At 42.9% G+C, this 22,307-nt stretch overlaps 2 protein-coding genes across 3 annotated transcripts; both read left to right on the top strand.

Moving 5' to 3' along the window:
• The first annotated feature begins 186 nt into the window (after positions 1–186).
• armc6 (armadillo repeat containing 6) lies at positions 187–3,517 on the top strand. Its single transcript, XM_047589460.1, has 8 exons — positions 187–293; positions 551–695; positions 1,280–1,365; positions 1,458–2,028; positions 2,139–2,284; positions 2,386–2,517; positions 2,671–2,808; positions 2,907–3,517. The coding sequence occupies exons 2-8, from the start codon at positions 575–577 to the stop codon at positions 3,117–3,119; spliced, it is 1,407 nt and encodes a 468-aa protein (XP_047445416.1). The 5' UTR covers positions 187–293; positions 551–574; the 3' UTR covers positions 3,120–3,517.
• A 779-nt stretch (positions 3,518–4,296) lies between these two features.
• On the top strand, positions 4,297–14,689 carry LOC125010866 (mitochondrial coenzyme A transporter SLC25A42). 2 transcript variants are annotated; one of them, XM_047589745.1, is made up of 8 exons: positions 4,297–4,668; positions 7,184–7,349; positions 8,935–9,046; positions 9,176–9,201; positions 9,294–9,460; positions 9,555–9,671; positions 10,345–10,496; positions 10,597–14,689. In XM_047589745.1, the coding sequence occupies exons 2-8, from the start codon at positions 7,257–7,259 to the stop codon at positions 10,920–10,922; spliced, it is 993 nt and encodes a 330-aa protein (XP_047445701.1). In that variant the 5' UTR covers positions 4,297–4,668; positions 7,184–7,256; the 3' UTR covers positions 10,923–14,689. The 2 variants fall into 2 exon arrangements, with proteins under 2 accessions (XP_047445701.1, XP_047445702.1); XM_047589746.1 differs by having other exon boundaries at positions 4,299–4,668; positions 7,184–7,337.
• Positions 14,690–22,307: the final 7,618 nt, after the last annotated feature.

Below are 22,307 nucleotides of genomic sequence, written 5' to 3'. Positions count from 1 at the left end.
ATGGAGAATCCCTTCTCTTGCTTTGTTAACATACTGTCTTTTAAATGTATAATTTGACAAAACAATTGACCACCGGGGGTATTAAAAACGGTCTGTACTAGGAACTGATGTTTTCCGCCCATGTTGCAACGGAGCAAATGTGTGTGCGGGACATTTGGCGTAACTTGCTATTCACTGACATCACTGCGCAGTCGCCGCTGTCGTTGTTGTCCAAGACACACAGGCGACTACGAAAATAGCGTAACTGATGTCAGTTCATTCATAACAGAGGAGCAGACTGTCACTGGGCGGAGGTAGGGGATACGAGGTTTCCCTGAATATTTTATAAGTGACATTTATTAAGTTAAAAATAATTATGTATACGTTTATTTCATTACGCGCGTTATTTAACGGTAGTTTGGAAACTTTAACCGCCATGGCAACAAGAGCAGACACATCCTATCCATTAGCTAACAATAGCTGCCTTTATCACTAGCTGTCTTTGCTAATATTTAATCAGCACAACGCAATTGATGTTTTCAGACACGACCTTTGTCTTATTTGATTTCAGAGTGCAGAACAACTGCGAGGTAAAATGTCGAAAAAGAGGATCACACAGGAAACCTTTGATGCTGCTGTCAAGGAAAACATGGAGGAATTTGAGATGGATCCCGACGAGGCTTTGAGGGAGGCTGTGGAGCAGTTTGAATCTCAAGGTAGATGCCGCAGAAATAAGAGACTGTACACATTGGTGGTTGACTGTTATCAATCAATCAATACACTCTACAACAGCGACGCCAAATTTGTTAGGATGTATATCAGCTTTCAGTGAGAATCAGAATGACACAGGTAAAACATGCACATAGCCAATACCATATCTGTTTTACTTCCATTGTCTAAATAAATAAATAATTTATGACCAAAGTGCAGATGCATTGGTCAGTGAAACCTGCTAAATTATTTATCGCTGATAATCTTACATCGTCATCCAGTCGGATGATTAATATCCATGCTGGAGAACCGTTGGTAACTTCTGTGTAGACAGATATATCTGTGTCTTTTATGAGAGATTATAACGTGGCCTCTGTTTCAAACAATGCACCTGTAACCCACGCACTGATTTGAAGGAAAAGATTAACATTGGATAGGAAATATTCTAACAATTCTGTCAGCTCCCTAGAAGTGTCCAGATATGGAGAAGATGATCCTCTAGTACGGGCCTGCTGCTTATTACATTCCCTTTATATTGTAAGTTTACGAACACAATTATGCAGACCTTAACTCTGATCTTTGAACGCAGGTGTGGACCTTAGTTGTATAGTAAAAGCTGTTCCCAATGGACCGTCTGGTGACAGTCAAGAGGACAAAATACATGAAGTCTTACAGGTCAGTCTTGAGCAGTTTGTTGAAAAGGCCCTGCAAAATGATCTGTTTCCAAAATCTCACTCTGTTCATCTCTCTTTTTCTTTCACGTGCAGGTTTTGGGTGCCCTCCAAATCAAAAAAGACTCAGCCAGCGTGATGGAGGTGAAAGCAGACATTAATTGCTTCACTGAGCAGTGCTTGCTTGGATTTGCCCAGAGATACCTAGCTGCCCAGAAAGAGGCCTACCCCGTCATCCTCTCCTACTGCAAAAAGAGTGTGGAGGAGCAGGAAGCGGTGTTGTCTGTACTGTCTGCTCTGGCTGCACTGACAGATGGACAGCCGGACCTGTTGGATGCAGATGGCCAGCAGTTCCTTTTAGAAGTCCTTAAGAAGTACCAGGCAGACTCCTCCGTGACATGCGTTGCCATCTGCGCCGTACGTCACTGCTGTGTAAAGCATGAACAGAACAGGCAAGATCTGGTTAAAGGTGGCGTCCTGCCTCTGCTCACTGGTGCCATTTCACAGCACAGTGGATGTGCTGAGCTGGTCAAGGAGGCAGCGTTGACTCTCAGGGTCATGACCTTTGATGACGATGTCCGCGTTACTTTTGGGCATGCTCATGAACATGCCAAGATTATTGTTCTTGAGCACAATGGACTCAAGGTTTTAATTCAGGCTGCAAAAGGTGAGACCAGCTGATGTACATGTGTTTTTTTTGCCACAATACATACTGGCTATACAGGTATAGCAATTCATTAATGTAATACTTTCTTTTCTTGTGGACCTTCCTTACAGCTCACCTGGCCAATACATCTGTTCTCAGCGAGCTCTGTGCCACTTTGTCCAGGCTGGCTGTGAGGAACGAGTTCTGTCAAGACATCTGTGATCTGGGCGGATTAAAACTCATGATGACATTGCTTGCAGACAGCTATGAGTCAGCGGTAGTGCTCAAAAAACAATGACCAAAACTTGTTTTCAGATAGATAAAAGATTCAGCTCACATGTTTGGCCTTCTCACGAAGCTGTTATTTTTGTCTTGCAGGACTTGGTACGGCAGGTTCTCAGCGCATTGCGAGCCGTAGCAGGAAACGATGATGTGAAAGACGCAGTTGTTACTGCTGGCGGAGTTCAGCTCATTGTCATTGCCATGAACAAACACATGGGCAACTCTTCTGTAAGTTATACCTACACACAGAATGACTTGGAATGAGCTTTTCTAGTATTAACTACAAATGTCATTTATTTAATGCTATTTTAGATATAACGCCGTAAGATAAATAAACGAGCAATGCAACATTTATTCTCAAATGTTCATTTCCTGCTGCAGGTGTGTGAGCAGGGCTGTGCATGTCTCTCCGTCCTTGCTTTACGTAAACCCAACAACTGCAAAGTCATCATGGAGAATGGAGGAGCCTTGGCTGCTGTTCAGGCTATGAAGTCTCATACTGATACTGTTAACGTACAGGTAAAATTAAGTAATTAATATGTAACATGAACACTTGGAGGGAAAAGCCTGCGTCTCAGCTCTTCATGTTTCTTGTTTTCTTCTCCCTTTATTAACAGAAACAAGCATGCATGCTGTTGAGAAACCTGGTTTCACGTACGCGTAACTTCAGCCAAGCCATCCTGGACATGGGAGCGGAGGCCCTGATAATCGAGGCAATACGCACCCATCGAGACTGTGCCGATACGGGTAAAGCAGCCCTCAGAGACCTGGGCTGTCAGGTGGAGCTTAAAGAGCTGTGGACTGGCAAACATGGAAGCCTTACCAACTGAACGATGAGGAGAGCATCACTGAAGATCGTACACCCTTTCCGTTACAAAATGAAATGCAGTGATGCTGGTATATCCTGTTTATTGCCAATAACTGAAGCAGATGCACCTAGCTAGCTACACATTTGTATATTGTAGTTTTGTAGCCTTGCAGACATTGTGAACATATAAACAGTCACATATGATACCTTCATAAGACCAAATACACGTCCTGTAAAAACTACCTTAATAATTCTGTTGTATGTGTTTTTTTTTACTGTTGGATGTTTTGCCACTGAATATTAAATTGTGGTGTAATGCGCAGATTTCTTTTCCAGAGTCAGATTTTAACATGTTTTGAATGCCTTACAGTTTACTATGTGTTGTGCATGATTATCATAAAACTCACTTGTGTTGCTCCACATTTATCTTGATGTGCGTTTGTGTGTGTGTCTGTATATATACCTCATCTCATCTTCTACTACCGCTTAACCTCACTAGGGTTGCTAGAGCCTATCCCAGGTGAGAGGCAGGGTACACCCCGGACTGATCTCCAGTCTATGTCAGGGCCAACATAGACACAAACAACCATTAACCCTCACTCCTAATGTCAGTTTAGAGTCACCAATCAACCTATCGAGCATGTCTTTGGAGGTGGGAGGAAATGAGAGTACCTGGAGAAAACCCACGCAGACACAAGAAGGACATGCAAACCCCACCCAGAAAGGCCCTCTAACACAGTGCCACCCTGTGTGTGTGTGTGTGTGTGTGTGTGTGTGTATATATAATAAAATATTATTATATCCAACAAAGATCATTTAACTTGGGAAACTACACTTCCTTCATTAGACACTCAAGTGGGAAAGATGTATACAGTCCTGCACTAAATCTTATCTTCATGAAGGTTATGGTGTTCAGCATTTGCTTACAATAACAGCGAACTGTTGATTCTCTTGTTTTTTTCCATTTTGGACCTTGTGGTGTGAAGTACTGTTGAATTGTGTTATGTGTTGAACCGATACATGTTTCTATTATTCTAACAGCCTGATTTTATTTTATTTTTTATTTTTTATTTTTTTTAGAGAGAGCGTCTAGAAAGACCCCTCCTTGCCAAGTGTGTCTTCAGCTCACGCCCCTCTAACCGACCTATCCACGCGCGCCCCACCTCTTTCAGACTCCATTTCCCACGGTGCCCCGGTGCTCGTCCTTGTCAAACCCTCACTGTGGTCAAGCTGTCGCGCCTCTGACAGGAGCAGTGACGGCAGAAGCACAGCAGCACGGAGGATGCCTGTCACTTAAAGTACCCGCAGGGCTGATGAATTTCAAAACAGCATTGAAGACAGTCCCTCCAGTGCCACCTCGACATATTTTAAGTCAAGTCTCAAGTTTTTCTTTTTTGTATTTGCGTCTACGTTGTTTACACTGACGTTGGTGTAGCATCAAGCTAACAGCTAGCTGCCGTCACTTCACCTGCTATTTGGTTAACTTCTAACAAACCCTCAAACGAGTCGAAATAAAGTGAGCGTGGGATCTGAATCTACACAAATCTCCGCCTCGGTGTCCGATTTATCAGGTAAGAAATGTAATGGTTGTAGTCAGTGACAGCTAGCTGCTGGCAGCAGTGGGTGGCTGTATTTTGTTGGTGGACAAGTTTCGACTAGCAGACAGTGGGGAAGGCACAGGTCTTATTTCATGAATGAATGTCTAGTTATGCTGAAACAGTGCTGAATTATGTTTGTGGCTATGCTGTGTCTGTTGTGTATTAACACAAATACTGGCAATAATATTATACGCCAAACAAAACGGTGGCATGTGGGGATACAGGGCTGTTATCAAGCTAATGTTATGAAACAGTATAAAATTGGTGTAAAATTAGGGGTAAAATATCACCTCATAATTCATGTGTAATTATTAATAACAGAGCAATAACCCATTTGTGTAGCATGTTCAATTTACAGCTGAGCATGAAATGAAAATATACTTAGATTAATCGGATAATCCACTCGATTAATAGCCAGTGATCTTTATTGTCGATTAATCACCTGATTTTGTGATTGTTGATCGTTTGCACGCATTTTGTGCTGAATGATTCAGACACAACACTGGGCAGATATTTGTTCAAGACAAGGCTAAACAGTCTAGTTTGTGAAAGGCACTGTTGTTTATTTAGCTCTGTTATTCCACATGGCAGCTCTGTCTCTTAACCACCCTGTAAAACATAACATAGCTATGATGTAGTGGCTTATAGGCGAAGCCTAAAGCACGGAAAGCAAAACACTCAGCTAGCAGTCAGGAACAAGTGAAGAACAAGGGACTGTAAACTGATATGCATGGGTAAGGAGGCTGTAGGGAGGGGTGAGGGAAGGCTTCACCGTAAGGACAGGGGGGTGAGGTGAAATGGGCCTCACCATGGCTCTAAGTGAGCCTTTGAGGGTCTGGATTCAATCCCCGCTGTACCGGTGCCAATATTAGTTGCCCATGACTACCCAGCTTTTCAGCAGACCCTCTGTTTGCACTCTTGTCTCATGGCTTTCTCTCTCTCCGTGTTTCTTAGCCCGGTTGTCCTCACTGTTGCTGCTCTCTGCTTAACAGAGCCTTTCAGCGAGTTTCAGCCCCTTTTGTTTAGTCATCCGACCCAGGACATATTGTTTTGCTTCCCTTTCACCAACATATTAGTGTCTTTTTTAGGCAGCAGGAGGAAGGTGTTTTTGGAGAAGTGGCTCTAAATGGGACCTGTAACAGCGCAGCACCAAGCAGCAGGCAGACGCAGACCAGTTCAGAAGTTAGCCATGAAAGATATTTGCCCCAGAAATGTGCGGCGGCCAAGAACAACTCAATTCTCATATGTTATGAACTGAATTTTATCCCTTCTTTTTTTATCTACTGCAAGTAATGTAATAAATGAATCATATGATTGATGTATTAAACATGTCAAATATTGTGTTTAGACTAGGAACGCCCCTGTTTACAGAAAACAGAAAAATTCCCATACACACTCAATGATATATGCTGGTGATAAATCTGAACCATAAATAACGTAAATAATGTTTACAGAAAAATAGTTATAGGCGCACTCTGTGTTAAAAGACGAGAGACTTGTCCAGACTGGGCCCCTTGCTCCTTAATTTCATTCACTGTGTTCTTCACTGGTTTACAAACTGTTCATGTGTAAACTGAATGTAGGTGGGAAAATGATTCGCTAGTAAGGTTTACTTAGTTCCTTTGCTGTGATTTAGTGTCAGTATAAGAGCACTTTATTAATCCTTAAAGGAAATTGAAGGACGAAGGTCTTATTTTTGAGGAACAGTTGGTTTAAGCAACACCTGTGAAACCGGTGCAGTAGTAACCAATTAAACAGTGAGCCTGCTGGGGTTAAAGGTTCCATGAGTGAGTGATATCTACCTGGTGGAATGATTAGCTCATAGAGGAACATGTACACAGCTTTGTTTAGTTGATCCTCCAAATTCCTTCTCATCTTTATAACTAGATGGACGAGATAGTCCAGTCGGCGCAAACAGTGAGGCATTGCTGCCATCTGGTATGCCAGCACAGGAGGAGCTTCAGTAGTGCTTGTTCATACTGACACCTTTCACCCACTAACCCTCACCCCTATCCTTCAATCCTTCAAGGGATTTGTTGTTTGTGTTTCAGTTAAGGCATTTTTTTTTTTTTTTCTGTACAGCCGTCATAGGCGTGCCGGTCATTTAAAAGCAGCTGAATGGGAACTATTCACTACAAGTCTGTATAGTTTGTTGTTTTAAAATAAACACTGCTTATCACAGGTTGACAGGACACTGCTAAACTAAAACGCCTTTATTGAAGGCTACAGTAGTCATTTACCACATGATGACACCACTGACTGTAAAATCTGTCATTATGCGTCGCACTGAGCTCGCATTGTTTATAGAGACACGGTCACACTTGTCACTGGATTCAGAATAACGGGAGCAGAAGATCAGCCACGCAAATAACTCACTAACGCTATCTGTTTTATATTTAGACAAACTTAAAACTGGCCTCCCTTTCTGTGTGTGTGTTTTTTTTTTTTTTTTAATTTTTCCTCCCTGACCTCTCTCTATCCATTGTAGCTGTCATCTGCTGTTGCTGACCACCTCGCTGGTGGTTGAATTCATGATCGTGCTCAGTGCATAGTCCTCTGGGATGGGGAGTGGAGTCCAGGAACAACGGGCATCACTCACGCAGGGAGAAGTGCTGCCACTGGCTTCCACCAGTCAGTCAGAAGTGAGTTATGAGGTACAATCTTTTGCCATCTCTGGCGGTACATCATCCAGAATGGCTCCTGTGTGTTTTCTTTTCAGGGGATGGCTCAGTGTAAAAAATAAAAACAAAAACATCTGTTGTGTGATACGTTGAGTACTCCCATAGAATTCAAAGCAAGTTGAGAAACTGTCAAATGACTGAGGAAAAACTGAGTCGGTTGTGTAGAGAGGTGACACAGGATGTGGTGTGAGGCCTTGTTCACACTTAGCATTAGAATTTCTTGGGTGATCTGATCACTAAAAGACAGCTCCAAGTACAGATGTGAACGCATCTAAGATGCACCGAGGACACATTTCAGATCGGATCATTCAGACTCTGCTCAGACGTTAACATGCGTTCTGTGTAACCCGATCAGAAGCTGAGGAACCTGTGGTCACACCTGATGTTAAAATGTATCCATACGTCTTGAGGCAGCACTAAGATCTGATCTCAGCTTCACACTCCGTATGCAAATAAACCCCAAACAATCATTTTGGGTAGAATATGTAACAGCTGCCTTCTCTGCTGGTTCTCTACCTGTAAAGTCTCTCTCACAAACTAAAAGCATGGACGTGTGTTAGGTAAAGATTTATTCATTTATCTTCTCCCTGGTGTTGGTTATTTCAGAGACCCACGTAAAGCTCAGATTATAGCTGAAACAGCGGAAGTCTCCTCACACCGCTGTGTGCAGGAGCGAACATTAAATCTCCAGCAATAAAGTCAAATAAATCCATGACGTTGATTTTAACTGAAGATATTGCTGAGAAGATACGCAACTTAATTCCACAGGGCTCCTTTGCCTACATCAACGTGATCGCTAATTAACCACGTGCTCATGCATTTTATGTCACAGAATCATATTCAGTGTTCATTTGATAATTCTTATTTAGATGTATTAATTAGTTAGTTAACAGCTGCAAGGACAAAATATTTAAAGGCTGAATGATTCAAAGTCACGTACGGGAGGTTTTTTCCTTTTCAGACAAACCTTTGTAACAACAAGAGCCTGTGTGTGTGTTTTCTTTCTTTTTTTTTTTTCCAGAGTGAATGAGCCAAACTGTGCTTATGTAAGAGCTCCCCTGTAGAGTAGCCTTTCCATCAGTGTGACCCAGGACATATTGTGTGTCCACACTTCAGAGAGAAAGCCCAGACCAGCTCCAAATGTGGTCTGAGAGATGCGATCCCAAATGTGCCTCATTCACCTGTTACACTAGAGACATGCTTTGTTTTTTCCCCGTCACATTTTTTTCAACTTCATTGGCAGAGTGTAAATGTACACATACAAGGAGTTTGTTCTCTGAATTTAACCCATCCAAGCCATGCAGGGTGCGTGGCAAACTGCTCGGAGAGTTTAGCTGAACGGGACCCTTTAGTTGTACTTTATGTGGAGCTTAGCAGCTTCACAGCCACTTAGGTTCATTAAGCGACATCTGCTACCGTGCGTGAGGCTAATGGCGGCTTAATGATCGACAGCATCTCAAACACAACTTTGCTCATGTCTCTGAGGCCGTTGGAAATTTCCAGGATTCAGTCTGTTGCCGCTGGTGACGCTAAATGTGATTCCTCTGCTGCTGTGCAGGGCCTGAAGCACACGCGGACTGTCCTCAACTCACTGTTCTCGGGGGCTTTAGCCGGAGCTGTGGCCAAGACAGCTGTCGCCCCACTGGACAGAACTAAAATCATCTTCCAAGGCAAGTCTGACCTTAAAGTGATTTCAGATGTGACCTAAATGAAGGATATAGAATCGTCTAGGTGTTAAAAAGAGAATAACGTGATAGAAACACTGTTCCGTTATTTATGTGATGTGGTTTGTTTTTCAGTGTCTTCAGCGAGATTTTCCGCCAAGGTATGTTTGAGCATTGGAAAGAAGCAGAGAGGCGAAAAACACTTCACCGTTCTTCTTCTACTGTGCGTGTTCACGTCTGTGTGTGATTACAGGAAGCTTACCGGTTGATCTACCGCACCTACCTGAAGGATGGCTTCCTCAGTTTGTGGAGGGGGAACTCTGCCACCATGGTGCGGGTCATCCCCTACGCTGCCATCCAGTTCTGTGCACATGAGCAATACAAGGCGCTGCTGGGAGGCTACTACGGCTTTCAGGGGAAGTAAGTTTTTAGCTCTTTCACTTTGTTTTTAACTTCTGTCTAAAGCAACAGATATAATAAGATGCTGACACACGCTTGTCTCACTCTGCTGCAGAGCTCTACCTCCAGTCCCCAGGTTACTGGCCGGGTCTATGGCTGGCACCACGGCGGCCATATTGACCTATCCTCTGGACATGGTGCGAGCCAGGATGGCCGTAACGCCAAAGGAAATGTGAGGCCCTGAATAGTCACCAGTGTGCGACTGCAAATTTAATTGTGACCATTGTGTTATAGTTTATTTATAGTTTTTCTTACTACACACAGACTTTCTACTGTCAAATTGTGTGCAGGGGTTAAATTGTGGAGGTAAAAGTTCAGGAAAATACAATAAAATAACAAAAATAACAATATTCTGACTCACCCTGACTGTCACACTCCTGCTTGTCACCTGCACTCTCCCTGCTAATCTGTTGCTGACTGTCGCAAAACACAAGACAAATGTTACTGAAATAGTGGAGAGATTACGTTTATCCTGTTGTGGGGCTAACTAAAATAAAACACACCTGCAGTGTTGTTTAACAGTTTTCCAAATCTGGCCCAAATGGATCAGAAGATGGCAAAAAAAAGTCTGTGACTGTTGAAGTTACCCGTAAGATAATGTCTATGGTTCATTCTTAAGATGAAATATGAGACGCTGGTCACATATTTATCTGTTATTGATTCAGCTCAGGTCTCAGATCAGCTCCTAGTGATGCTCTGAATGCACTGATTATTAGACAATATCCAAAAGTAAAGATGCAGCCAGAATACTGTAAATCTCACCGTGTGACTCGGTGGATTTTCTGTCTGAACGAGACAAACCAGAAGCCAAAATCTATTTGATTTGTTTCATTTCTCTGTTTCAGGTACAGCAACATTCTGCACGTGTTTGTGCGGATCTCTCGAGAAGAGGGCCTGAAAACGCTCTATCGAGGCTTCACCCCCACCATACTGGGGGTCGTCCCGTACGCCGGACTCAGCTTCTTTACTTATGAGACACTGAAGAAGCTACATGCAGGTACTGTGCTGCGACACACTTATGTATGTCTCTCCTTTTACACTCTTACATGTAGTGTGTACGTATACACATCTAAAATAAGTCGTCCTCTTCCGTGCAGAGCAGAGCGGCCGCCCGCAGCCCTACTCGTACGAGCGTCTGGCCTTCGGAGCCTGCGCCGGCCTCATCGGCCAGTCGGCGTCGTACCCTCTGGACGTGGTGCGGCGGCGCATGCAGACCGCGGGGGTCACGGGTCACACGTACGGCACCATCCTGGGCACCATGAAGGAGATCGTGGCTGAGGAGGGCGTCGTCCGAGGACTCTACAAAGGGCTCAGCATGAACTGGGTCAAAGGACCCATCGCGGTGGGGATCAGCTTCACCACCTTCGACCTCACTCAGATTCTCCTGAGGAAGCTGCATCAGATGGGCTACACGGGTCGATAATGAGGATTCGGAAAGAGGAAACCAGGGATAGAGGGATGACGTGCTCCACCCTCTGAAGTGACACAAAGAGGAGACGTGTGAGAGAGTGAAATATTTTGTACCGCTGGAGAAACGCACAGTGGCTCAGGATGTGTGTGTGTGCAACAGAGGTTTGTGTGATGGGACAGAGAAACCCCCCTGTTGTCATCGACATCTAAGTGCAATATGATCAATGATTTAATGAGTGTTCACATACGTTGTAAAGCTCCTACCCTCATGAACCAGTCTGTGAATTTGGAGGTTCACGTATTGAGGTCCTCCAGCTGCCATTCGTGTCTGCTTTTAACAGACGCTTCCAATGCAACACACGTCTCCACTCGTTTGCTCTCGAATTTTAAGATGATTTAATGAAAAAAAAAACACGGCCCCCTGAGATTTTCGTTTTGTCGTGAGTGAAGTTGTTTTAAGGAATCATACCAAAGGTTGTGATCTGAGCTGACGGACTGACGGATTATATGATATTAGATGTGTTAACGCGTTGAAGGGTGACGTTTCCCAGCTCAGAGGCTCGTAGCAGCGTTGAGACTTTATCAAATAGTTTGTTTGTTTTTTTGTTTGAGTAGAAGTTATTAAAATTTACAAGACTTGATTTGTAGGTTAGATGCAGCAGTGACAGCAGACCTGTTTCTTTTTATGCCAGTGCCAATGGATATGAAGGAGTGCCCCACACGTTGTTCACGCCCGTCAGCCACAACAATAAAACCACCTGTGCAGGTCTTTTCTGACCGTTGGTGAGGAGCCTGTGGGGAGACCGGCAGAGGAAACTTTGAGTCTCGTGAGTTATGAGATGTGGTGGATCCAGTTCCACGGATGCTCACTGGTCACATGTCAGAGCAAACACCTTAAACACTCACCCTACTGTTTTAGGTGCAGCGCAACGCTTTGTCCTGAGAAGCTTGACCGGACTTCACGAAGTGTCCGTGCCAGTGTTTAGGTGGGCGGCGCCAGTCAGACTAATGCCCCCAGGACAACGGCAGGGTACAAGGGATCCCAGCAGAAGGTTGCACGCATTGTGACAGGATTAGGTTTTAATGTTGTGGCCGACGTGCGTGCATCACGGTAGACTGATTGTGAACACGCTCCCGTGGCGACTGTGCACGATGCAGTGACAAATCGTTAGAGGCGTGTAGCTGAGATCGAGGTGAAGGCAGAGTTTGAAGAGGGGTGTGGTTCACTGAGTCCTCAACCACTGGAATGTCAACACATTGACAGAGATAGTGTCTGGGTTGGTCCCGCTTCAACACGATGTCCAGTTTTATTCTCATTCTATTTCCACTGTAATATTATCATGGGCTTTTTTTTGACAGAGTTTATTGGATTAAATTTGATTGCAGTCCAGATTTGACCCCTCCCGTTGACGTGCACTCCAGACGTTCAATGCATATCGAGCAGTTTCACCTGTAACCCTCCGAACGTGAGGCCTTACAGTTCCGTTCAACACCTTTGTAAAGTTTACAACGTCCCTCTGCTGCTGACACTGTGCGAGAGCTGCTTTAAATAGATACTAATATCAGTTTTGTTTGTGTGTTTTTTGATTTTTTTTTTTTTTTAATATATATTCACTCACTCGTTTGCGTTGGACACACGGTGCTCGCACAGAACACAAACGTCGTCTTCCATTTGGCGTCGGCGTCACAGCTGCGTGGTCTGTCACTTTACTGCCACTCACGCCTGCTTTTGTTTAAAAGACCCGGCAAAACACTAGTTCAGACCGACAGGTCGCTGAAATGAAACTCCTGGTTAGGGAGGACTCACTGTGCAGAGCAGCAGCAGCAGCAGCAGCAGCAGCGCCGAACGACTAACTTGACTGGAAATATGCAAACACGTAGTGAAGAGATCTCCGTTACAGTCGCGAGTTAGCATCCTCTTGTGTTTTTACTTTACCTCAGTGCGTAATCAAATGTTAGCCTTTGTTGTTCTCTGTGTCAGTGGCGTAAAAGTGAGTCATGTGGCCGCATGTGACGTCGGACAGTATTGATGCAGGCTCGCACGGGGCTGAGGAGTGTCGATTGTGTCTATAGTTAGAGCGCACATACCGAGGCACGAGGGCTGAGATGAGGGAGCAGCTGAGTGCGGAGCTAAGTGGAGCAGAGGCCACGGTGTCGTCTGCCCCCAGAATAAGTAGGAGAGGCTATTGAACGTTTTGACTAATCACCACTAACAGACCCCAGAGAAATCTCTTAAACTCCTACAGGGTTTGAGTGATATGATGTGGTAAATATGTGATGCAGTAGAATCAGTAGAAAGATTTCTGTTTTCACTGTGTAAAAAGTGCATTTTATAAGAAGAGTAGAATGAAGTTTGGCCTTTTTAATCAAGGATTAAGGCTGGTCATGTTTCTAGTGCTGTTAGAGTGGGGTTTTTTTAGGGAAGGGGGGGCTATAAGTTAAATTTCAGAAATGAACTCAAAATCTTTAATCGAAGAGTTATTGGAAAAGAAGACAAATCTTCTTGATGATTTTCTGTTGGGCACAGATTCTGGTCTTTACCAAAAACTACGATACGCAGCCTTAATCCTGTGATTTCCTTTCCATTTGATAAACTTCCCCCCTAACCTGTCTCCGTCTGCCGTGTCCTTCTCATAAATGCTTGTGTTTTCAGTGCAGATCAGAGAGGCTGGCAGGCGGAGCCGTTAGGTGAGGGTGATTTTTTTTTTTCTTTTTTTTTCTTTCCAGTCCACACATCTGCGTTATCAGCTGCGAGCAGATGCACGTTTAGCCTTGTACTGATATCAGTTAGCTCTCTTTAACCCCGGCCTTAGGCAGCAGGTGGGGAGTTAAGATCAATGGCGGCTCGGTCTGTAACCAACACAAGTTCTGAGCTAAAGGGCTGAAAGTAACTGAAAGCTGAACGAAGGTTACCGACTCTCAAGTGCCTAGCGATGAATAGTAAAGTCTGTACTATGTCTGAGCTACTTTCTGCTAACCTTTCTGAAGGTTGCTTCCGTTCTCCAGCCTTGCTTCAGTCTTGGTGTTCGTGGATTGTCAGACCTCAGTGACTGAATGTATTTCTTCAGGTCCAGTTTTTGTATGTGAATTTTGTAAAACTCAAACTGCCTTGCCAAATTTCTGTCTCTGGTGACATAAGTGATTATTGACCCCCACCCCCCCAGTTCATTCCAACAAGTTTGGACAAATGTAAAGGAATGTATGAACAAATGGAAAGCACATTTAAAGTTTGTATCCCAGTGTCAATCGGAAAAGTAGCTCTCCTATAGCTCGGATGAAGCTATGGCTCAAAAGTAAATTAACCAAGTTTAACGTGACTATGAGTGTAGTGTGATAGTACGACTTGGGAAAACTCCAAGACAATCATTAAATGCCAAAAAGAAAAAGTTGCTTCGTTTTTGTTCCAAACCTCCAATGAAAACGCGACGGTGACTTAACGAGATGAAACGCTGAAGCAGCTTCTACATCTAACTCTGGTATGATTTGTGGTTTTTGTTTGTAAACTCAAGTGTTTTAAGACTCTTTGTGGGTTTCATCTGCGCCGACGTGCAGACTCTTCAGATTCTACTGTATTTGTGCGTTGCAGCCTGCCATCTTGTGTGTTTTTGTTTCAGTGCGACGGTGGTTGTAAAGCTGTTTTGTAAATCCTAGTTATTTGTGCCAACTGAATGTAAACACACCCACTAATAACTTCACCCTGTGTCCAGTCTAGTGACGATGGTGTATCTGTAGGAGAAATACTGAAATATCAGACTCTAATAAAACTGGATGTTGACAACAGCTTGTGTTTGTTTCCCTGAATTAAATGTTTGGGTTTGGATTTAAACGTTTATTCTAATTACGCGCTGATGTCAGAATGATGGGAATTTAATATTTAGGATGGAGTTGAGGGTGTAGGACATATCTTGTACAAATTTTACTAGGCATTTTACCTTGTTTCTTTCAAATAAAAAATAATTTTCACAACTGTATCACATCACAACACAGAAATGTTTCACAGAAGTGTGGAAAAATATTGAACTGAAGCGTAGAACTATGAAATAAATGCTCAAAATAATAAAGATGGTAGAAATAAATGTTGAAAAAGGCTAAATAATGAACAGACTTTATGAAAAAACTTAGAAGAAAAAATGATAATAATACAGTTGAATCATACAGTTTTTGGTATTTATTGACGTACCTAAGCTTTTCTTGTAGTTTGTTACTTTTTTTTATCAGTTTTTTTGGTTCTCCATGCAAACTTCATGTTCACGTTGGTGTGTAACGAGAACAAATCAACACTGGAGGGCGCTCCATCCCCATGAACAGTTAAAACTCTTCCGGCTGCAGTTCCGGACGCTGGCCGGTAGGTGTCGCTGTCGCCCGGCTCCCGGGGCTGGAGGTGGGAGGTGAGCTGGGTCAGATGGAGCTGCTGCTCCGCCCGAGGCCTTGATGGCGCTTTGAACTTGACCGTGAACACAGCGCGGCAACAAATGAGCCCAACGAAGAAAGAGAGGCAGCTGAAAACAGGCCTGACTAATTATTATTATTAATAATGATAATATTAAAAAATAAAATAAATAAAAAATACGGAGAATGTCCGAAATTAAATGCATTTACAGTTTGTAGAAATAAAATTAATCCCTGTTTTAAATTTTAAGGCGTAAGACCCTCGGTTCATTGAGCTGCTTCCTTAAGGAGATGACATATTTGGTTTAGTCCGGTTTTTTTCCTCTGGAAGCGGTCAAGCTCTTTATGCGGAGATTTTAGGGAAGGAGGGGAAAAAAGGCACCAGAAGAAAGGAGCTATAGGGAAGATAGAGGACTAATTAGAGAGCGAAGAAGGGAGGGAGGGATGCAGGCCGTCAGAGGATGTGGTTGCTATAGATACTTGGCATGATGCCGGATGGAGGCAGAGCCAATTTGCATTCATTCAGATTATGGCTGCTCCCACTGCCTCTCTCTGTCTCTCCCTCTTTCTCTCTCTCTCTGTCTGTCTCTTTAAAAAGCAGCTAGAGAAGCCTTTCTCTCATTTTTATTTAAGCCTTCTTAGTAAGCAATTTCAAGGTTATTTCTGGCTTAAACCACGTAAAAAAAGGATAAAATAATAGTAATAATACTAACCTGTTTATGATTAATGCTGAATGTGTATGCAGTTCTGGTGAATATTATTGGCACAATTCTGTTAATATTTCATGGCATCAGAAATCTAAACTTTGTTCGTGTTTATTGTTTTGGTCACAAATGATTTAATTCAGTTTTCTAAAAATGTTGTGGTTAAAATAAAATTCTCTTTTATTGAAACACATAATATAATCTTGTTAAACTACTGCACACCAGGCCTGTGGACAGTTTTGTGAAGGCCTGCATCCCTAAACTTAAGCTTCAGGTATAAAATTCTTCTGTCCTCTGTGTTTTAAAATAAATAAATACATTTATAAAATAAAGTTGTCTCTTTTATTGTAGTTTTTCCTTAATGGGTGCTTCAGTATTAAGTCTTGGATTAGTCTCAACAAACAACATATTAATTAATTCTTAAAGGAGTCTTACACCTACACCGTAGCTTAGCTAGCTGGCCTTTACAATAATAGATCATTAATTTTATGGTATTTGGTAATACCCCTAATTTATTTAAAATGATTATTTCTCTACACTGAAACTGAAGAAATAAGACAAACGATAAAAACTAGAAGTTTTCACTGAAATTGGCAACAGACGACTGAATTTTTCCAACTGGGAAAACTAATAAAATCCTTAACTATTATGATGAAAAGTACCGATGTTGAGTTTCAAGTTAATTTAATTTAATGGGGTTGAAAACGTGTCCTCAATTATATGTCAGAACACGTTTTTTTTTTTTTTTTTTTCATCTGCCGTAAATGCACAAAACGAAAAGCTTATCAGATATCCCACAGAAACATGCATTCAGTAGGAATACTGAAAATAAATAACTGGAGAAAAATGTCAGAATTATCATTCACTTTATTGACAATATATTTATCTTTACAAATCAGTAAGACACAATTCATTTCACTGCAAATTCAAATTAACGACGTTCTTAGTGCAAAAACATCTCGCTGTTGTTTTCAGCTTGACTTCCAGATTCTAGATCGACACATCTCTGTGTGTCTTTAACAACCAGCATCAAAAATACACATATCATATATTTATTTAGAAAATAAAACACAACACTCACTTATATAATTATATAATTGATTTGAACAGTCAAACACATCTCAAGGCGCGGGCGGTAAAATAAAATAAAATAAATCTTTTTCTCTGTCAGTGTCTTTGAATGTTGAACGGTTACAAAATCTTCATGTCAGGGTTTCAATTGTGCAACAGAAATGGTTAAATTGGTCCAATCTTCTAGTCAGGCGCAGCCAGTCGGAGCTCTCCCAGCCTGCCATCAATCTGCAGGAGGACGGGAAGACATGAGAAATTAGTGACAGCACCGAGACACTAAACGAAAAGCCAGACTGAAATTGTCATATTTTTTGTACAGTCAGGATGACCAGTGAGATTTCCTAAGAAGTGACCGTCACAGGACTGACACAGCAGATCTGCGCTACATTTAAAACAGAGGGGAGGGGCATGGGAGGAGGAAATATGGAGGGGACTCCCTCCTCATGACTACAAATATCCGTCTGTGTTTCAGTCTACGCTCCTCCACCTCTGACCCCTGAAGTCTGGAGCATCTAGAGGCCACGCAGTCAGCGGGGAACACCGCAATCATGCCAAAGGGAAACCACACACACACACACACACAGACACACACACACACACACACACACACACACACTTGGTTCTGCTGTCTGGTTTTGCCTCGTCATGGATGAACAAGATAACAAACTGACCGGCTGTGAAAGAGGAGGTAATCCTAATTTGCCCACATTTAATCAGTGACCACAAATGAAAAGCAGTGATGAGTGGAAGACAAATCCGCCACTTTTATACATTTGAATCATTCAGCGAAACCTCCTGTAAAACCTTCTTTCACTTCAGGCTGATGGATTTGAGATGCCATTGTCTTGTTCCTGTTAGTGCTGCAACTGTGCCGACCGACAGGCAGGACAAATCAAGGTGTGTGTGGGCTGTGAGGAGGAGGAGGAAGAGGGTAGTTATGATTGAAGAGATCAGAGCCAGACCACAGTCCCCGGGTAGATACAAGGTTTCAGACATAGGGCAATTATGAGGGGCCTTCCCGAGCCTGTAGGGCTCTCCAGGGCTCTTGTCCTGCCCACGCTGTCCCAACAACCAGTTAATGTATGCAGAGGAGAGCCTACAGTCCTGTTTCTGTCCTGTGTAATACTGATAAAATATAGCTTGATTCCAATGAAGGGAATAAAAACTGGAGCCTGACTGAGATTATTGTGAACCTTAAAAGGATATAATATTAAGACAGGAGCTCAAATATGAATATGAGTGAACTAGTTAGTGGACCACGTCCAACCTTGATATATTTTAAAGTTTCTCTGTCTCTGTCACCTTTTCATAACCCGAACTCATCTCTAGCAGTTCACGTCTTTGTGAGATATTTGTGTGAGTATCTCTGGTGACATTAGGACATATAAACTGAGCCATAAACTGAACAAAGGATTTGTGCTGCTAATTTAATTATTTCAATCAGCGACTTGAGACTTCGATTAGACTGTTGGGTGACTTGATTCGTCAAAATAAAAGCATCATGTCTTAAAGTTCCAACCAATGAAACGTTAGGAACAGAGGAAAACATACAGCTTATCAGACACAAATCCTCTGCAGGTTAAATGCTAAATGTGAATTTTGAAACTCTGCTTCAAGGTCTAACTATTACTATCGACACTGATATTTCCAATGTTGAACGCACACTACAATCTTCTTCTCTTAGGACGGCTGCAGTCTAGAGGCTGTGATCTGGCTATGGGGGGCGTGTGTGTGAAAAGAGTCTTAAACAGACAGAAAAATCCTGAATTTGTACCCATGAGGAGAGTGTTTGTGTGGAGGCGTCCACTGAACTTTCTCCCTCCAGTCTCCTTCTTTCTGTATTTAACCCCACCTCCCCCAACACACACACACACACACACACACCCTCACACCCTTATGCTGACATTGTGTCCGTCCAACAAAGACGTCCCCGCAGCCCCCTCATTATAAATACATGTCATTGGATCACAGCTCGTCTGAATCCCCGAGTCTGCTGCGCTCTAAGTGGCCGTGACTGAGCCCTGAATGGGTGGCCGAGCGACAGCTATACCAATAGAGCCAACAGTGTGTGAGGGTGTGTGTGCTTGTGTGTGTGTGTGTGTGTGTGTGTGTGTGTGTGTGTAGCCCCGTCCCGGCCTATGGGAATGAAAGCTTCGCAGCAGCACGAGGTCAGAGGTCAAGTCTGTAAGTCCGCGAGTACACACATATGCACACATTCATTTCTAAGAAGTGGTGGAGAAGAAGGAAAAAAAAAAGGTTGAAATTGTGATTAAAATAGTGAAATTTGTGTGTTAACAGTGAGGTGCTGCATGTGTGAAGGAGGTTTGCTTTAAATCTGGGGCAATAAGTTTCCTGCTGCCTCAACAACAAAGCTGCATGAATCTCGTCCTGGTTCACTGAGAAGGAAGGAACAAGGTGTGTGTGCACGCGCGTTTGTGTGTGTGTGTGTGCGCGCGTGAATATATATTTGTATGTGCATTAAAAGAGCTCATCCTATCTCGTTTTGCAGGGGAAATGCGAACGTGTCTCTATCCCCCTGGAACCACAAACCAGGCCACAGCGTTGTACTCTCATTCCTCCTTCTCTGTCAGCTCCTCTCTCTTCTATTTCTGAGGCGAAGTTTGCATTTCTCTCCTCTTGCAACTAAGTTTTCTCGTGAATCCCGTGCCCTCAAGTCAACCGCTAATCGAAAATTAAAAATGAGCTGATGACCAGAGAGTTTGATAATCCTCAGTTCTCTTACACTTCCTCTTACAGCCAGAGTTTACTCAAATACTCTGTCAAACAAATACGTTTGTTCCTTAATTTCAAGGAACTGATGAATGTCGTTCTCTTTGGTGATCTGAATAGAAGGGTGTATCCTCTGAGTGTGTTTTATTCTACTCTATTTGTTGGATATATCTGTGTGTGTGTGTGTGTGTGTGTGTGTGTGTGTGTGTGTGTGTGTCACAGATGCTCTGAGGCACACTGGCCTCATTAATGCAGCATTGCAGATATGATGAGACGAGGCGATGGCGGCTGCCCATGCTAATCATTTCTTCTGTCCCACCAGCAGCACGTTTGCCTATATACGCGTCTCCTCCCTCTCGCTAGACGAGGACCCCAAATAGCTGCCCGCGTACGCTGCCTGATGAGAATCAGACGTGCCGTCGTCATAACTGCACCATAGCGTTTCTAGACTTTTATTCAACTGATGATTCGCCCGGCTAGTCTTTTTCTTGAGACAATTTAACCAATAAATTAGAATAGCAGTTGGTTTCTATAGTTTTTTTTTTTTTTTTTAAATCGTCTTCTTGGCGTTTTGCTCTAGTAACGAAAGCAGGAATGAGAGTAAAGGTTCAGAGTCAAACCATGAACCAAGCTGCTGAGGGTGTTTTAGCCTGTGCGGTATGCGCACCCTAATCAGTCGGGCATCAGTTTGCCCCCAGAGATATCAGTTTTAGTGAGTCCTTTGGTACAACGTGCAGGCTTATAGAAAAATAAAATCTCTGTGGGAATCTGACCATTGTAAATAACAGTACTGAATCTTTCTCCTCAGTTATCAGCACAACTACATGAGCTTTGCATTTTGTGAGCTCTGCTCGTCGTGCATAAAGATGAAGATCAAACGCTGGACTGAGTTCATAGGTGCAGGTTCTGTGGGAAGTAATCTGTAAAGCCTTTTATTCTGTCCATATGGATTACGAGAGGAACTAGTTTCACTAATATGCAAATGTTACAGTTAACTAGCTCAAGCCTGAGACTTCTACAAATAAACTCCTGTGCAGCATGATGTCAGCTCCTGAGTGTCCAGTTTTGTCAAAGATCTGAGGCAGAGAGGAGTAAAGCGACTTCAAGAAGAAAAATTGCAAAATGAAGAATAATGGAAAGCATTTGAGAGAAAACAAGAGAACGAGGGACAAAGAGAGTACGAGAGAGATGCGAGTCCTAAAAAAAAAAAAGTGTCAATGCCAGGCTTCCTTTAGGCATGAGTGAGAAACTATGAGGCCTGGTGGTGTATCAATGGTTCAGGGACACACATGCAAACACATGCCGAAGGCACAGACACACACACACACTCTCACACACTCTCACACACCCTCCCCACTGAGCCGGAGCCTGTGCCAGAGACAGGTCTATGGGTCTATTGAGGGGATTGGGAGGAGGCTGTCCCTTTCTGTAGAGCTAATGAAGCCTGGACCCACCAGTATAAAGGAGTGGAGAGAGTTAGCCCTGCACTCCTTCACCCATTCACTCACTTCCTTCCTTTGCACAGCTCCTGATGAGGTAATGCTGTCTCCCTTAAAGGGATACCATACGTAATGCGCCTTTAAGCATGCATCGCTGTAAAACTGGAAGTAACGAAAGTCTTTGTGCACATCAGGAACGTGCACCCTGAGCCTGGAACCTTTGACGGGGAAGGATATATTTATTTATTTTTATATAAAATTTAGATGATTAGAAATAAATTTAGAAAATTACTTCACAGCCTTCTCGAGATGTAAATCTTCAAAATAATTCATGTATATTTTTTGTGCTCTGTGGTGCAGATCTTATGGGTTTTGCATATACAGAAAACACTTGGATCAGTTTAGGCAAAAATCTCAGATAGTGTGAGAAAATAAAACACTGTCATAAATCAAATGAATAAGTCGGCAATGACCCTGAATGCTGTGAAGAGATTCCACATGCTTTTAAGTATTTCTTACAGGAAAATTTAGGAATGGAAGAAGTATAGTGTTAATCTGAGGTCCACTTTTTAAATTCATTTTTCAAACTTAAATAAAAAAAAATGTGTCAGCACTTCTTTTCAGGTCAAAAACGTCCAGTATAACCTGAACAGGAATAACAAGAGCTTTCTGTGTTATATTGACTTTATGTTGACATTAATATAAAGTATCACAAGCCTCGTTCTCTATGATGAAAGACTAGTAACAAAGCGGTCAAAATGTGAACGCTTGGTTTAAACTGGTGCGCTCACGACGATTTCCTGCATCATGGAAATGTGGATTCTTTGTACAAAGCTGCCGTCAGTCAGCGAGAAACAAAGACAGGCGCCACACTGGAGAGCCTGAGACCAGCGTGTCACTCAGAGAAGAAATGTCACAGAAAGCAGAGATGTGGGGAGAAAAGGCTTCAAGACAACACAATCACACTTTCAGCAGGGGAGGTTTGACTTTAGGCTGCCTGTCTATCTGCCTGTCTGCTATTCTGCTGCGACTGCAAGATGATGAAGGAGCTCTTGTCCAAGTCTA

Source organism: Mugil cephalus, chromosome 7 (genome assembly GCF_022458985.1).
Source record: "Mugil cephalus isolate CIBA_MC_2020 chromosome 7, CIBA_Mcephalus_1.1, whole genome shotgun sequence".
Taxonomy (NCBI): domain Eukaryota; kingdom Metazoa; phylum Chordata; class Actinopteri; order Mugiliformes; family Mugilidae; genus Mugil; species Mugil cephalus.
The sequence above is the reverse complement of the archived record's forward strand: the minus strand, read 5'-3'. Positions and strand labels throughout refer to the sequence as shown.

Coding starts and splice junctions, on each gene's coding strand:
- armc6 (XM_047589460.1), top strand. CDS start 575: ATGTCGAAAAAGAGGATCACACAGGAAACCTTTGATGCTGCTGTCAAG. Junction 2,029..2,138: donor TTTAATTCAGGCTGCAAAAG/GTGAGACCAGCT, acceptor CCTTCCTTACAG/CTCACCTGGCCAATACATCT. Junction 2,285..2,385: donor CAGACAGCTATGAGTCAGCG/GTAGTGCTCAAA, acceptor TTTGTCTTGCAG/GACTTGGTACGGCAGGTTCT.
- LOC125010866 (XM_047589745.1), top strand. CDS start 7,257: ATGGGGAGTGGAGTCCAGGAACAACGGGCATCACTCACGCAGGGAGAA. Junction 9,202..9,293: donor CAGCGAGATTTTCCGCCAAG/GTATGTTTGAGC, acceptor GTGTGATTACAG/GAAGCTTACCGGTTGATCTA. Junction 10,497..10,596: donor ACTGAAGAAGCTACATGCAG/GTACTGTGCTGC, acceptor TCTTCCGTGCAG/AGCAGAGCGGCCGCCCGCAG.